The sequence below is a fragment of the Vigna unguiculata genome, chromosome 3 (genome assembly GCF_004118075.2).
Source record: "Vigna unguiculata cultivar IT97K-499-35 chromosome 3, ASM411807v1, whole genome shotgun sequence".
NCBI classification, from domain to species: domain Eukaryota; kingdom Viridiplantae; phylum Streptophyta; class Magnoliopsida; order Fabales; family Fabaceae; genus Vigna; species Vigna unguiculata.
The window spans coordinates 2,006,894-2,023,250 of NC_040281.1; the positions used below are offsets into that span (position 1 = coordinate 2,006,894).

Below are 16,357 nucleotides of genomic sequence, written 5' to 3' on the forward strand. Positions count from 1 at the left end.
AAAAAAGTAGTCAAATTCTGGTTTTAAAAAGAAAATAGAAGAGAAGATGACATATCAACATCAATATTTGAAATAAGGTGATATTATTCCCATATTCCTCCACGTTTACATTTAATAAAAATATCTTTTATTCATTTTTTTGGTTTAAACAAATTAATTATCAACGAAGAATTGATAGAGTAAAAACAAAAAGTACGCAAAAAAAAAAACTATTTAAATTAAAGATTAATGGTTGGAAGGTAAAAAAAGAATAAGTCAAAATTAAAAAAAATCAAATGAGAAACATTATGGTTTCTATCTTATTCACCTACATGATTTTTTAAAAATAAATTTACTTCCAAAGGCAAATAAAATGAAATAATAAAAAATATATGAAAAAAGAGAGAGAGGGGAAGGAATGGTATTTAAAATTAGGGTTAAAATTTGTTTTCCTTAACTTTCATTAAAATTTAAATATTATTTTGATATTTTTGACCAATTTAGTCCTTCAATTTTAAAAATACATAGATTTAATCATTTTAACTAAATTTTATTAAGTTTATTTGACGTTTCAATGAAATTTCAAACACGTTTCTCAGTTAGTATTGAGTTGAGAATGTATCAAATGTGTAAACAACTCAAATATTATCATAAAACACATTTGAAACATTAAGTAAAACGAGTAAGTAATTATACCCGGAATAATAAGAGAAAGGAAGAACTAAGAGAACAAAAAATATAGAAGAGGAGAATGAAAGCTCAAGTGGTGTGTCTTGGAGGAGGCAAATGACATCTATTTATAGATGAGAAAGAGCTCTTCACGGTAACAAAATTAAATATCAAATCAAAACTGATTGTGAAATAATGGCCAAATCAAAATTAAAACACCAAGACTTGCAACACAATTATGGATGAAGATGATATTAGGAATCAAAACATGGTTTATAAAATAGACCTGCAATGCATCATGTATCATTGATTGGTTCAAAATCGCTGCCATAAATGTAAAGATTTTGTTTCTAGACTCTTCTTTCCTTTTGAAATATTCTCTATTTCCCAAACATAAAAAATCTAAATTCACACATTTCAAAAATTAAAATATTAAATTGGATCTTTGAAAAATTATTTAATCGTATGTCGATGGTAAAGATCTTAGCTGGAATGAAAAACATATATTGTTTTCCATTGAATCATGGAAAGAGAAAAGTAAGTAGGAAAGGAAATAATAATGGATAGAGTTAGAAGATATAGAGGATGTTGAGTATTGGTCGTAAGAAAGTGATGAATGTAATGAGAAGAAAGGTGGGCGAGGTGGGGTCAAAAAACAGCTTGGTTTAGGGTGTCATCCCTTTCTCATTCTCATTCTCATTTCTCACTCCAAACAAGGAACAATCCCTGCTTCTCTGCCACCACTTCACTTTCTCTTTCATTCACCAAAATTTCAGACACAAATTTCAGCCACAACTTTACACCTACATTCATCACTTCATGCCAATCTTTTACACAAAAATATTCAAATAATAAGGACATGCATTTGTTCAGTTTAGGACCAAATCCCTAAACTTGGTTGTTTATTCTTAATCCTCTACCAAATTAATCTTTAATGAAGAATAATCACGCTTGGACTTGACTCCGATTAATAAATAATAATAAAAAAAAGCATCGTGAATGATTGATCCAGCCTGTGCTGGGTTCATCTGAACTCATATCTAGCCAGATATGAAAGAAAGAATGTCATCAATTGTATGAGAAAATGTTCCTTTCACATATTGTTGTTTAATATTCTCTTCGTTTATTAAAAGATAGTCAAATTAATTATCACACAATAAAAAAATTTGATTATCTCTTCGTTCTCAAGATCATAATTGTACAATTTTAGTTGTATTTGTCTCGATTAAACTTGATTCAAACATTATATTTTTTTAGTGTTTTTTTTTTTCGAATTTCACTTCAATGTTTAACAAAATTTGTAAACGTGATTCGGAATAACATTATAACTTAGCGTTTGACACATACGCTAATATTACTTATGCATTTTTGGTTTTTCGTGTCAGAAGGACCACAAATATAAACCAGTTATGTCAATAAATAGTTATATTTTAACGACGAAAAGAATTACACATTTATAATATTAAAGAAAAGTTCACTAATTCAAACTTGAAAATTCAAAATTGTATAACAAGGATTTTCTAAACGGATAAATGATGCAATAGTTGGAGAACCATTCGCGAAGATTAGCTCAAAGATTGAAAAGATAATAATTTACGCAAAAATATTACATATAACTTTGTTGTAATTTTCTTAGAAAGGCATGAATAAAATCTTAACCTAGGCAAAAACATATATGTAATGAATTAAATACTTAAATTCTGAAATTTTGAACGGAAAGTGACCATGAGTTTACTTCAAAATAATCAATAAACATTTTTAAAAGTAATGATTACTTCTTGAAAATAATGCAGTAAAAATCATTTTTAATCAGGATAACGATATTGTTTTATATAATTCATTTTTCTACCCCTTATTTCATTCCCTTAGACACGTTTTGGATTTCGAATTATAATATTTTTTTATAACGTAGTGGAAAATTAAATTTTGATTTGTAGACCAAAATTTTAAATAATTTATTAATTTTCTATTCCTTATTTCATTAATTTAAAGAAGTTAAGCTTTCTCTCATCTAAACAATTGTATATTTCTATTGTTTCTCTCTTTACTATTTCACTCTTAACTCAAACATAGTTGGTTGGCGTGAGCTGCGAGGGATCCACATGCATATATCTACGAGGCAATTGTCCCCACAACAATTATTATTTTTTTAGTTTTTGCACCCCAAAAAAAATAACACCACCCATCAGAATGTTTTTTTTTTTTGTAAGAGATAAAAAAATGCATTTGGTATTAATTTTAATTTTTAAAAGTTATATATATATGTATAATTTTATAATTGATTTTTTAGTCAATATATTAACAAAGAAAATTATATATATTTTTAAATGCTCATAACTAACTAAAATAAACTTGTGTATTAATACAACAAAAATCATTATTTTTGTTAACAGAAAAACTGTTCCACAATCATGAAGTGATGAGAATGAGAAACCACCCATCGGTTACTTCAGGAAAAAACTGGTGACTACAGTGGATACACTTTGACCCTACATTTACCGGTGTATTATTTTCTATTTTCTTGACATCTGAATGTGCTGTATCTTTTTTTTTTCTCATTCGAGAATTGGATTTCAGAGAAAAATCCAGAAACTTCATTATTGTAAAAAATATATATTAATTTAATATACCAATCTCTCCCTAGTATTTATTTCAATGACTATTTAATTAGAATAATTGACTTCTCATTTTTTTTCCTCTGCATAAGGTTTAGTCTATGGTAAGAGTATCTATGTAGATTCTTATCATGGCAGACATTAATAAATTATAGTGTATATTATTAAGGAGAATTATTATTATGACAGAACAGAAGCAAGCATGCACCAATCCTCGTATTGTGATTGAGTCATTTTCCCGCGAAAACAGCCAAAAAAGAGAGAGAAAAAAAAAGAGAGAGGATCTCCAAGAAAGTGTTTTAAACCTCGAAGCCGACACCCACATTTGTATTCCACAAAGGTAGATGTTTGGGCAGTTGTGTCTCTGAAACAACCACCACAACTATTCTCACTTCCTCTCAAACTTTCTTCTTCTCTTCCTCGTTACAATGGATCCTTGTCCCTTCGTGCGTCTCATAGTGGAATCTCTGGCTCTCAAACTTCCCTCTCCAACAAAACCCCCTCCACTCTCCGGGGTGCACCCCTCCACCACCCCTTGCTTCTGCAAAATCCGCACCAACACCTTCCCCACCCACACGGCCCTCCTCCCTCTCTCCGCCTCCGCCTCCACCCCCGACACCACCACCTCCACCCCGGCTTTCCACCTCGACCCCGCCGCCCTCCGCCGCCTCTCCGGGAAGCCTCTCAGCCTCGTCCTCTCCGTCTACAACGGCCCAATGGGCCGCTCCTGCTGGGTGCGCGGCGCCAAGCTGTTGGGCCGGGTTCATCTCACCATTAACCTCTCCACTGCCCTCTCTCACTCCAACACCTTCCACAGCGGCTGGTTCAACCTCGCTGGGCCCCACAGCACAAACAAACCATCGGCCCAGCTTCACCTCGTCGTTCGCTCCGAACCGGATCCCCGGTTCGTCTTTCAATTCGGAGGCGAACCGGAGTGCAGCCCGGTTGTTTTCCAGATTCAGGGGAATATACGACAACCCGTTTTCAGTTGCAAGTTCAGCGCCGATCGCAACTACAGATCCCGGTGAGTCACTCACTGTCTCACTCACTCAATCTATTAAATTTTTATGTATTTGATTGAATGATGTTATTGAATTATGCAGATGAAATTATAGAAGTAAATTGTTGGAGTGCAATGTGTAATTTTGATTTTGGGTTTAGGTATGGTTTAGGCATGTGGGGTGTTTGGTTGGGCCAAGCCTTATTCAACCGAATTCATTTTCATGTTCCTTTCCTTGTTGGTGGATATCATTACCTACTGTTGTTTCTTTCTTTTTCGCCTGAAAAAAACGTGAAAAGTGACAGTGCTGCTGCGATGTTTTCGTTCCCATCTGTCGTTTTCAATTGGCTGGATCGTAATTCCAATCTTCGAAACGGTCTGTCATTGACGTTACAGTTTTCACGTTCCGACACTGTTTTCCTTCACATGAACGAATACTGTGCCGGTTTTATAATTTCCCTTTTCTCGAAAAATAGACATATCTACCCTTTCGGTTTAATCTCCCAATTTTATGATTATTAACTTGAGGATTACGATAAAAGACAATCTTAATCGAGACGATTTAGTGAAGACTAACTGCCTCCCCCTCTTGAAACATCAATATCTCATTGTTTTAATCAAACTCTTAGTGCCTTTTCTTTTCTCAATTACCGGCTTAACTGGTTTTCGTGCAATTCAAGAATCCATTGCTCAGTTTTATTTTGCCCCTTCTTTTTCCTTTTCGCATATACTCCCACTTCAACTTTTGGTCCTCCACCTTTTTCTTTTCCCCTTCAAATCCTAGACTACTACAACTAAATAAAAATAATTCCGTTTAAGAGTAACTGCTACTTCATGCCCATGTTCCGTAAAGCAGAGACGAGTTAACATCATCCATCCAAACTACCACATATTCTACCTAGGATTCCATCTTATGTGAAAGCCATAAGACAGCAGTAACAGTGTCTTGTTGATTAATTACCTGTCACTGTTTGACAATTTCATTGTGTTTGTTATCCAATAATTATACTTATCCACTTTATTTTCTTTCATTGGTCCCTTTGACTAACGAGGTAGCATGGGTGGTTAGTTGAATGAAGTTTGATTTTTGTTTCCGTAATTGAAAACTCAGGTCTCTTCCGTCAGATTTCAGAAGCAATGGCTCAACAGGTGACAGAGAGCGTCAAGGGAAGGAGAGAAAGGGTTGGATGATAATGATCCACGATCTCTCAGGCTCACCCGTTGCTGCAGCATCAATGGTGACACCGTTTGTCCCATCCCCTGGCTCAGATCGCGTGTCTCGTTCAAACCCCGGAGCCTGGCTCATCCTCCGCCCCAACGGAGCCTCCGTGAGTAGCTGGAAGCCATGGGGTCGTCTGGAGGCGTGGCGAGAAAGAGGCCCTGTGGATGGGTTGGGCTACAAGGTTGAGCTTTTCTCTGACAGTGGACCAGCCAACAGAATACCCATCGCTGAAGGCACAATGAGTGTGAAAAAGGGTGGCCATTTCTGCATCGATTACAAGGTCATGAAGGATGCAGGGTTGGGTTGGCGGTTGCCGGTGGCAGAAGGGTTCGTCATGGGTTCAACCGTCGACGGTGAAGGCAAAGTTAGCAAGCCCGTTGTTGAGGTTGGTGCACAGCATATCACGTGCATGCCTGATGCTGCTCTCTTCATTGCGCTCTCTGCTGCAATCGATCTCAGCATGGATGCATGCACGCTTTTCTCCCATAAACTTAGAAAGGAGCTTTGCCACCATCAACAAAATTCCCTATCATAGATAAAGATGACATTACTATCATGATTCATGAATATTCTTTTTGCCTTCATCTGGGAGTGAGTGCTTGAAGCTTTAGCTGATTTGGGTTGTTAATGTTCTTAGGCCTACCTCTACAATTTGTTTCGTCTTTGCATTCAGAGTGTTGGAAAAAGATATCGCAAGCAGTTGCTGTAGTACCTACACGTTGGGTTTTTTTCAGCAGCTCACATTTTAGGGGTGTGATTTAACTGCTCAACCACGTTGTCTGGTTATTGGGTGTATAGATCTCAACGGAAGATTTCAAATGTACAAAAATATTAAATGCACATGTCTATTCATAAATATTTCAATGCAACTTTCTCTTATCATTCCATGTCTTTTCTATTTTATTTATTTATTTATTTACCTGAAAAAAAAAATCCAATTCACCATGTAACAACTATTTCCATATGTATACGGGCGTGTTTGAAGCATCGTTCCATTAAGTTCAATGTCAATCCTTCATGAGAGAAACTTTCACTTGAATGGGAAGTTTGGAATGTATGTTTTACCTAAAACAAACACACACCAAGTCCTAACCACGTCCCCTACATATTTTACACGTATCATATGAAGGCATGCCAAAGCCACATCTTCTAACATGTCAAAATGACACCAATAAAACTTAGTGACAGAAAACAAAAATGACACAGTGATAATATACTCTTCACACGAAAATGGAAAAAATTCTTTAACAATTATTTTACATTAATAGAGAATAAGAGTTTATTTATTAATATTTTCCCATCGGTCAAACTTACAAGTATTATATACGATTTTGATAATTTAAATTTTGAGGCATATTAATAAACTATTTTCAATAATTATTAATGACTATTTTCCCATTGATAATATAGTGAGTAAGATAATTTATTCTTGTCTGTTTTTGAATATATATATATATATATATATATATATATATATATATATATATATATATATATATATATATATTGAGATGATTTTGGGTCACGCCATTATGATCATCGGCCCCATGTTTGGCGTGGTGAATGTTTGAAGTGATTGTGGTTTCCATGGTCCATGATCCACACTTCAAAATAGTTGCCAACTTACAAAGGAAATTACATATTTTATTTTTACTTACCAAAAATGTGTTATATGCATTTTATTTACTGAGTATTTTTCTTTTCACTTGAAATATTAAGTGCGTCAAACCTACAGTGAAACCTCTACACCTTGTTTCTCCAATAGATTATATGATTCACTGATTGAATATGAAATGATCCCTTAAAAAAACTTCATATAATCCAGAATGTCATATACTTGAGCAATTCCAATTCAAGGAAAAAAAATTATGCTTCAACGAATTCAGCAAACAGTATAACTAAAGAAAAAACAAAATTCTTGCTTTACACGATACTAGTTATTAGCCCGAAGATTTTTAGTGATCGTGGTTTTGTTATGTGATCCATGTCACAGATAAAGCTTAAAACTGAGGAGATGAATAATAACAATACATCAATAGCGAGAGAGAACAACAGGACCAAATGAATGTAGCAGTTTGTTGTATTTGGAAGGTAAAAGAAGTACTAACGTAACTTAAGCAGCCTACATCATGACTCTGGTGTGAAGATTCAGTAGTCAGAAAACAAGAAATGAAACAGGAGGTTCGTGATATTTATGAGGAGAAAAAACGTAGCAGAATACTGAATACACAGTCTTAAAAACCCTTGGTGGTAACCAAATGGCACGTGACATATAAACTATCTTGTTTGTTAAAACATCATAGAACTTTCTCATTGCTGGTTGCCCACAAGATCAAGGTGAATCTTATCCGTGCGGGCCAAGTATAACAATAATAATAAGATACTAACACGTATACTGAAAGCACCAAGAATAAAATTAGCAGGGTGTGATTCTGAATTAACTTGGCAGCATTAGTTATAGGATGAACCTGTATCAGGGAGAAGAAGAGTAAGATGAATTTGCGTGGTTGGACAAAGTTGCAGCCAGAGTTGCACAAACAAGAGGCTTTGGAGCAGGGATTCTAAGACAATTGAGACTACCCCCAGGGATCCCAGAACACTCTGGTTGTGGTCTCTGCATATTCCTTCCAGGGATACAGTTATCCGAGAAATCAAACCCCAGATTGAATAGCCTTGAGCATCCCTGGCTCAGCCCAGAGAAGAAATTGTGAGCAACAGTTAGATTCAGTAGGCTTCTCAAGGAGCACACCACATCAGGTAATTCCCCTGAAAGCTTGTTATTTGCCAAATTTAGAACCTCTATATCCTGCAAGCAACTCATTGTGTCAGGCAAATGGCCCATCAGAGAGTTGAAACTCACATCAAACACTTGCATCTCGGTGAAGATCCCTACACCCTGAGGAATGCAACCTGTTAACTGGTTGTTAAGGAAGAGAATCTCCTTCAGTCTTGAACCCATGAAGCCAAAGCTAAAAGGGATGCTTCCGCTCAACTTGTTGTTGGCCAAGTTGATGACGGAGGCGGGTGAGTTTCCGAGATTCTCTGGAATTTCACCCACAAAATTGTTGTTGTTGAGGAATATTGCATCGAGTTTCTTGTTGAAGAGTTCATCGGGAAGTTGCCCTGAGAAGTTGTTGTATCTGAGGTCCAAGTAGACGAGGCTTGGCATGGATAGAGTGGCGGTGGGAAAAGGTCCCGAGAGTTGGTTGTTGCTGAGGTCCAGCTCTCGGAGGGAAGTGAGGTCTCTGAAAGACTCGGGAACTGAACCAGAAATTCTGTTGGTGTTGAGATGGAAAAGAGTGATATCTGATAGCAAAGAGAGGTCTTTGACGAGAGTCCCTTGGAGATTTGCATGGTTGAGATCTATTCCGGCAACAACAGAGGACTCGGTCGATGCTGTTGTCGCAATTCCATTGTCGTCCTGGGAATTCGAGCAGAAGACACCTTTGTAGGAACACACATTGGGACCAACCCAAGTGTCCAAAATCTTCAAAGGGTCATCGGTGATGGCAGATTTCCAAGCTTGGAGGGCCGTGAAAGCATTGTTGAGGTTCGACACCGAGGATCCTGGGGTGTTACTGCCACCACTACCCCCATTGCCAATACCAATGCCAACACCTATGCCACCTCTTCCACCAACACCCACACCCACACTAATGGCCCCTTTTGCTGCATTTGAACGGAGCAGGAGGAGGAAAAGAAGAAGGAAAAAATTGAGGAACAAGGTGTTCTCCATTTGGAGCTGAAGAAACAGGATGATTGTTTGATGAAAGGCTTTTGAGGTTGTCGAAATAAAGTTGCTACATTGAAGGGGGAGGAGAGGGTGGTACACTAATAGGGTCTTCATTCACCATTCTCTTTTGGAATCACTCATAACTCACTTGAATTCTTCAATTAACTTATTTTTATTATTTTATCACACTGTCTTTTTCCCACTTCCTTCTCTAGGGTGTGAAAAGTGGTTGCTAAAATTCTTAGTAATCAGATTATAACATGGAGTATTATTGTTCCCACTTCCTTCTCCTCAAACAACTTCCAATAAAAATGAATTCAGATTAAACACTTTAGTAGTTGCAATTTTTCAATTAATTAACTAATTAAAATCGAATGTATTTGCTCAAACTTAAGACATCTGATTAAATTAGGAGAACTCATGGCTAAAAATATATCTATTATTTTAAGAAATAAATAGGGTGTAGTGTATATGTTAGGTTACTTACTAGCTTACAAATTTAATGAAAAGCTGGTAGATTGTGCAGACATAACCATCAATATAATGTTGTGGCTGCGCTTTCATTTAAGTTTTTGATGGAGATAGACATAACAGAACCTATGTTTTCTGAATTTGTATACGACCTTGATTCTTTTTTAGTGTGTGGTGTGTTCCAAACGAATAAAGAAATGAATCATGTAAGGGTAAGAAAACAAGAGCGTTACCAGGTGGAAATTTTTTGATAAACTAGTCAAAAAGATGTCATAAAAAACAAGGGCTAATCATGTATCTGACCAAATCAATATCATCATGATTATTGATTAATCTGTTTCTTTACACTTGACTTACGCCAAGACCAAAGTCCTGTTTGATTACTTGCACAAAAAAACAAATCCTTCTCTGTGACACTATGGCATAATTAATACATCACATAGGTTTGGTTATGTTAGTTCCCATCAAGAAGTCGAATCCTTCACATTTCCACCAAGAAAAAGCAGAGAAAAAAACACAGATATCTGCCCTTGTAGTTGTAGCAGCAGGTCTGGTAGAGGGAATTGAAGTTGCGATAAATGGTTGGCAGATGGTAGCTACCAGCCAACGGTCGTGAAAAGTTGTCTCTTAATTTCTAGCTCTTAACTTTTTTCCAAACATAATAATGTGTTACTCTTTAAAAACATCCTCGTCATGCAATCAAAAACTTAGAAAAGGAAAAGTCTTAAAATAATCAAGATAAGTTTACCAACGCGTGCTCTGCAAAACATCCACAACCAAATGCTACAAACAACACTAATTATTGGTGTGAATGAACTCGAACACGGTTTATTGCTAGCAACTCGGGTTGATTCAAAGTGGAGGAGTAAGGTTTTGTTGAATTATGTATTTGGCTGAAATATGTACAGTTCAACAAAAGTTAGTGGGATGCGCAGTTCAGTTCCCTTGCCTAAATAATGGGAGAACAGTCCATGAATCAATGATTAGAAAAAAAGTGATCTTGCAATACGCAATTTAAACTTCATTCTTAATGGATAATCATATGTTACATTGAAACAGTCAAAAGTCTACTTCATTCACTTTGAAAAAATTTATATACCAAACATGAGGCATGAAACACACATTATAAATATTCTTTTTTGATGATAGTTTGAAGCAGTTGATTAAACCACAGAAAGCAGCTAGTTTGGATGTGAATGGTGGTGTGAAAAGGGTGAGCATAGAAGAGCGCACACCATTTTGAAGAGTAATATGGAACAGCTAGTTTCCAAGTTCTATGGTTGAGAAAAAGGAGAAAAAGAAAGGAAATAAAAGAAGATTGAAAAAAAGAAAGATTCCTCTTCCGAATTCTCCATCCACTCCACTGCATAAAAGGAAGTTTGAGTAGTAAGTAGTTGCGTTTTCAAAACGTAGCCACCAAGCTTATATTAGTAGCAGTAGATTTTATAAACATGATGGCACCTACCAACCCAATGCATGCTCTTAAGTTAGGTATTCATCCCCTTAAACTATTCTAAACCAACCTTTAAGGAATTAAACAAATGAGAAACTCAAACTGATTTAACACAAAAAGTTACATTAAACTTGGCCAAAGCCTTCCTGGTTGTTTGGATTGAAGATCCTACATCAAATAGAGATAAGATGAGTTTATGGTATGTAAGTGGATAAAAACTTCACTCTACAAATCGATTTATAAAGTTGAGTTAGACTTAAAATTCATTTCTTAATAAATATAAGAGTGATGAGTTTGAGTTTATCCTAATCAAATTGGATATTTTTGAATTTATTATGTCAGATATTAAGTGGATTTAAACTTCATCTTACATGGTTCTTTACTTTGTGGAGTTTACATGGTTCTTTACTTTGTGGAGTCTGTGACCGGTGTAACCAAGGACAGACTTCCATGTGCTGTGGTCACCTTCAAACATATGTGATTAGACAAAAAGTGTGGTACTTTAGTTCGATGTGGTGTTTTTATCCAAATTAACTAAAGTTTCGTTTTGCTAATTTGCTCATTAAAAGATTATGGTAAAGATTAGTGATAAGTTTCTAATTTTAAGAAGAAAAAAAAAAGAGAAATTGTGTGGTTAGTGGGACCCATCTTTAATCCTTGGAAAGAATTTGTTGGGTTAGTTGGTTTGGTTGCATAAATGTTGTTTTACTTGGCCTTTACGTTTACTCCCTCCTCTGTCTCTCTCTGTCTTTATCCTATGAGAATATTGGTGCACAGCATTTGTGTATGATTGTGGGACTAGGACGTGCAGGGAAATGGTAGACAAATATCTGTAACCTTTTTCTACACCATTCAAAACAAATACTCCAATATATAAAATCTAACAACATAAAAGAAAAAAGAAAAATACCATAAATTTAATTTGTTAAGATTTTGGATTGAATCTGAATTTAACTCGTGTTTCATCTATCAATCTGTTTATCTTGCTCGTGTTCCTATTGACCATCAATTTTAAACTTTATGTTATCCTTAAAAAACGAGGAGGATAAAGAATCTATGATATGATAGTTTATAAAAGATAAATATACTATAAAAAGTTACACTGAATCTTAAAATAATAAATAAATTAAACGTTGTTACCATTAAATGTTTACAGATATTAAAGAAAAAAAATATTATTGAGTTTCTTTAATAAAAAACATTATTAAGTGTGACATCCCTTTCAAATAGATTAATCTATCAAATAAAACATCACATATTTATAACAGTAGGGAGCAAAAACTGACAGATAAATCATAGTCAAGGAAGACACTTTTACAATCATCCACGGAAGTACTTGCAAGGAAAACTAGGTATACAACCATGCCATAACCAAAACATAATCCAAAAGTTCAACAATTACACCAAATCAAGACTCCTAGAACTAGAAATAACAAAATACTATTGTCATTTAAACACTGCTCCCAAGAGCCAAAGGGGACAGGGCCCTCTACTCCGCACCATTGTTACCCTCAGGTCCACCTTCCACATGCTTCCCATCTGCTCCCACCAACAGGGTCATCATTGCAAAAGAGAAACATACAAGCACAACACGAAAATAAAAGGGTAAACTAGAGTGAAAATATGGGTTAACAGATTATAGAGCACGTACAAGGCAAAGCAAGTCATTACATTTAACAAAAGACACTCAGATCATGCAAGAACAATCAAATGCAGTTACTATGACTTGATATCTGGATCATACACTTGATATAGGATTCTAAAGGAAGTATGCGCCTGTGCTGGTTTCTAAACTCTGCAGAGTTTAGACGCAAGGGGTTATCAGCCAACCACACACAAGGTTAATCCTCTATTGTCTCAGGCCCAAACTGTCCTAAGACAAGGACCTTCTGCCACTCTCACCACATAACCCATTCTGCTCTACATGAGCGTGAATGCTTATTAGAGTTCAGGATACCCTCCTTTATCTAGACATCTCCTATATCAAGGTATACACTAAGCATGCATCTATATATACATATATATACATATATATATATATATATATATATATATATGTATATATATACTTATCACTAGGGGTTTTCCATGAAACTCCCTCACCAACACTGTTCACATGCCTGTCCATCACCCAATTCTCATGAAATTTCACCAACAAATATATCATGTTTCTCATTTCATACTTATCACATGCATACCAACATTCAATCCAACGAAATCATAGCTTATTACCTAACAACACTTTCATTCAAAACCCATTCAGGCATACACACCAAGCATGGCCACATACTATAAGCAAAGAATTAATTAACACACATATAGAGTCACATCAGCCAACACAGCAGTCCCTGTCATAACATCTCACCCAAGCTAAAGGTCCTCATCCAGGCGAAAGGGTTCCTTTCGCTCAGGCGACCCCTCCTCGCCTAGGCGAGAACGCGACAATGGCCACTGCAAGATTCTAGCGGGTTCTCGCTCAGGCGACAGCGTCTCGCCTAAGCGAGACTGCGCCTCGCTCAAAAATAAAAACCAGTCGCCTAGGCGACAACACGAACTGGAACTCAGGGCGAGTCCCTGCTATTCTCACTTAGGCGAGGTCACTCGCTCGGGCGAGATTAGCAGGTTCTGCACCTGTTGATACATGCACTACCATTTCAACCAAGCATACACACGGGTTTAAAATAGATTCACACCACCACAGACATCAGTCAAGCACTAGACTCACAAAACAGACCATAAATGAGCAAAATAACCTAAGAGCACAAAGTTTCTAGCTTCCCTTACCTTTTTGGGGTACTAACACAGAGAATGGTAAACCAAGCAAGACCAAACGAGTTCTGGAGCAACCTACAGAACTGAGAACGAACACTCACGAAGATGAGAATGGGTATTAGGGGAAACCTACAACAAAACCGAAGTTTTTAACTGGAAAAAGAGGAAGGATGAAGTTAAAGCTCAACTTACCTGAGAGCATTAAACAGAGAAGCTAGCTGGAAACAAAAGGACTTATGCCCTAGCAGAGCTCTAACTGAAGTTCCAGAAGTGTTTGAGGGAGGGAGACAGTCTTTATAAAATGGCACAAGAGAGGGAGCGAGCTGCAAGAGTGACAGGGGCTCCTTACAAGACAGGCCTTGGGCCTGCGAAAGGCCAGGCCCAAACACAAAGAGCTGAAAAGAAATGGGACTTACATTAAGTACTCTCAATATATAGTTATAACATTATAAAATTAACAAAAAAAATTATAATTATTTTGCATGTACATAATTTTTTTATAATTTCAATATTTCTTTTAAATCTAAATTATTATATTAATTAATTTTTATTATTATTACTGTACATAATTGAATACACGTGTTTCGCTTATATTTCCACCAAGTTAATATAATGTAAATAAGTTTTTGCTTATTATTTTTTGATGTTTTAAAAATTAACACCGCACAAACAATTTTCAACTATATTAATTTCAATTAAAGGAAATTTGTTTCATCCGATGTATTCTTTTGACTAAATAAATATCATAGACATAATTTTGTTTTCTGGCTTTTGTTAGATGGTTTAAATAGTGAGTTGGGGGTGCCAATAGCAGGGCCGAAGTAAGGACATTGTATCGATTTAAGCTTTTAGCCCAATTATTTCTTTGGTTAAACTCGGATATTCATTTTGTGTTTGGTCAAATTTTTAAAGAAAATGGATTAACATGACTTCGTTCTTTCATTAAATTTATAATTGAGATGTCCCAAATAGGCTTGATTTTTTGAAAAACTATTTTTGCAAAATTAGACAACAAAGAAAAAATAAATCATTAATTCATTCACTAGTCAATGAATAACTAACTAACAATCCACTTTAATCCTTCTTTTGATATCACTACATGTGCCTACAAAACAGTATAATATGAAACCATTAATGTTAAAAGTCTAATATAGGAATAGCGTAATAAGTTTACCAATTAATTATATTTAACAGCTAATTTTTTTCCTTAAAATTGATTTAGATAAGGAAATAAATATCGTATAAGAAACGTGTATCGTAGATAACTTAGGTAATTGTGACCATGCTTAAAAATACATATTATTTTTCATTGATGACGTGGATAATTTAATTTCACATGTATATAGAAAGACATGGGCTTAGTCCATTCTTTCGTACATTTCCTTCTTTCTTTTCTTTTTATTTCATCTTTTCAAAAGCATGCAGTCTCTCTCCACATCTTATCATCTTCCATTTCTCTAAGTTTTTTTTTTTTTTTTTTTTTATCTGAAAACCCAACGATGGGGTGCACTAGCATATAACGAGTACAATATCATTTTCATTCAAAATGATTTCAGTTTAGGTGAGTAACTTTTTTTATTTTAAAATCTTTTCACATGTTCTACGTATCTAGTCTTTTGATGAAATTTCAACTTTTGCCTGTCTTTTTTATGAAATTTCAATATCTGGTTATCATTGTTTGAATTGCAAGCAATTTTTATATAAGGAAAATTATTTCAAATAGCAATTAATCATAGATTTGTATATAATTTGTTTATGTATTGAGATTAAGTTGGATAAATGTGGATGATTGATTACATAAGTTTTTTAACTACGTAACACAACTTATAAAGGTCAACATGAGTACTAGTGACTATTTTGACTCATTTGTGTTTTATTGAGTGTGAAGTTATTTTAAACTTGTTCAAATATTGATTTTAGTTGAAATTTGTTTTTGGCGAGTTTTAGATTTTGAATAGAAATTGTTGTTTTATGTGTACCTTATTTAAGTGTAAAATTATATTCTATGTTAAATTTAGAATACAAATTACTATTATTTGAACTAATTAATCATATGTTTTGCAAGATTAAGGATGATATCGGATCAAGTCAGGCATGAATAGTGATTATCCAATATCGAATCACAACAAAAAAAATCACATATTACTAAGGGTGACAATATGGACTTAGCCCAACGGGCCAGCCTGCAGGCTCGCCAAAAAATACGGGACAAGTCAGAACATTGAGCCAACTAGCACACAAAAGTATGGCTTGCAAAAGCCCACAACCCGCACGGGCCAACTCGTATAGAAAAAACTTTCACTTGTGTATATTAGTTACTTTCCTTCTGAACTTCTATATGAACGTTTCAAATTCTTGTATAACTGGAAAATACAAGTATTATGTATTTTTGAATGTGCTAAAATTTGACTAGTACATCGTGTATGTCAAAATACGAATATGA

General features: G+C 35.2%; 2 protein-coding genes and 1 long non-coding RNA gene across 3 annotated transcripts; 1 reads left to right on the forward strand and 2 right to left on the reverse strand.

Moving 5' to 3' along the window:
• The first annotated feature begins 3,488 nt into the window (after positions 1–3,488).
• On the forward strand, positions 3,489–6,367 carry LOC114176518. The gene is made up of 2 exons (XM_028061583.1): positions 3,489–4,287; positions 5,375–6,367. The coding sequence occupies exons 1-2, from the start codon at positions 3,692–3,694 to the stop codon at positions 6,018–6,020; spliced, it is 1,242 nt and encodes a 413-aa protein (XP_027917384.1). The 5' UTR covers positions 3,489–3,691; the 3' UTR covers positions 6,021–6,367.
• A 1,172-nt stretch (positions 6,368–7,539) lies between these two features.
• Positions 7,540–9,482, reverse strand: LOC114176675 (leucine-rich repeat extensin-like protein 6). Its single transcript, XM_028061785.1, has one exon. The coding sequence runs from the start codon at positions 9,330–9,332 to the stop codon at positions 7,959–7,961; it is 1,374 nt and encodes a 457-aa protein (XP_027917586.1). The 5' UTR covers positions 9,333–9,482; the 3' UTR covers positions 7,540–7,958.
• A 2,918-nt stretch (positions 9,483–12,400) lies between these two features.
• LOC114175913 lies at positions 12,401–14,200 on the reverse strand. Its single transcript, XR_003602944.1, has 3 exons — positions 14,107–14,200; positions 13,927–13,997; positions 12,401–12,681 (listed from the first exon to the last, which is right to left on the reverse strand). It is a non-coding gene; the product is annotated as an uncharacterized LOC114175913 (long non-coding RNA).
• Between the last annotated feature and the right edge of the window lie 2,157 nt (positions 14,201–16,357).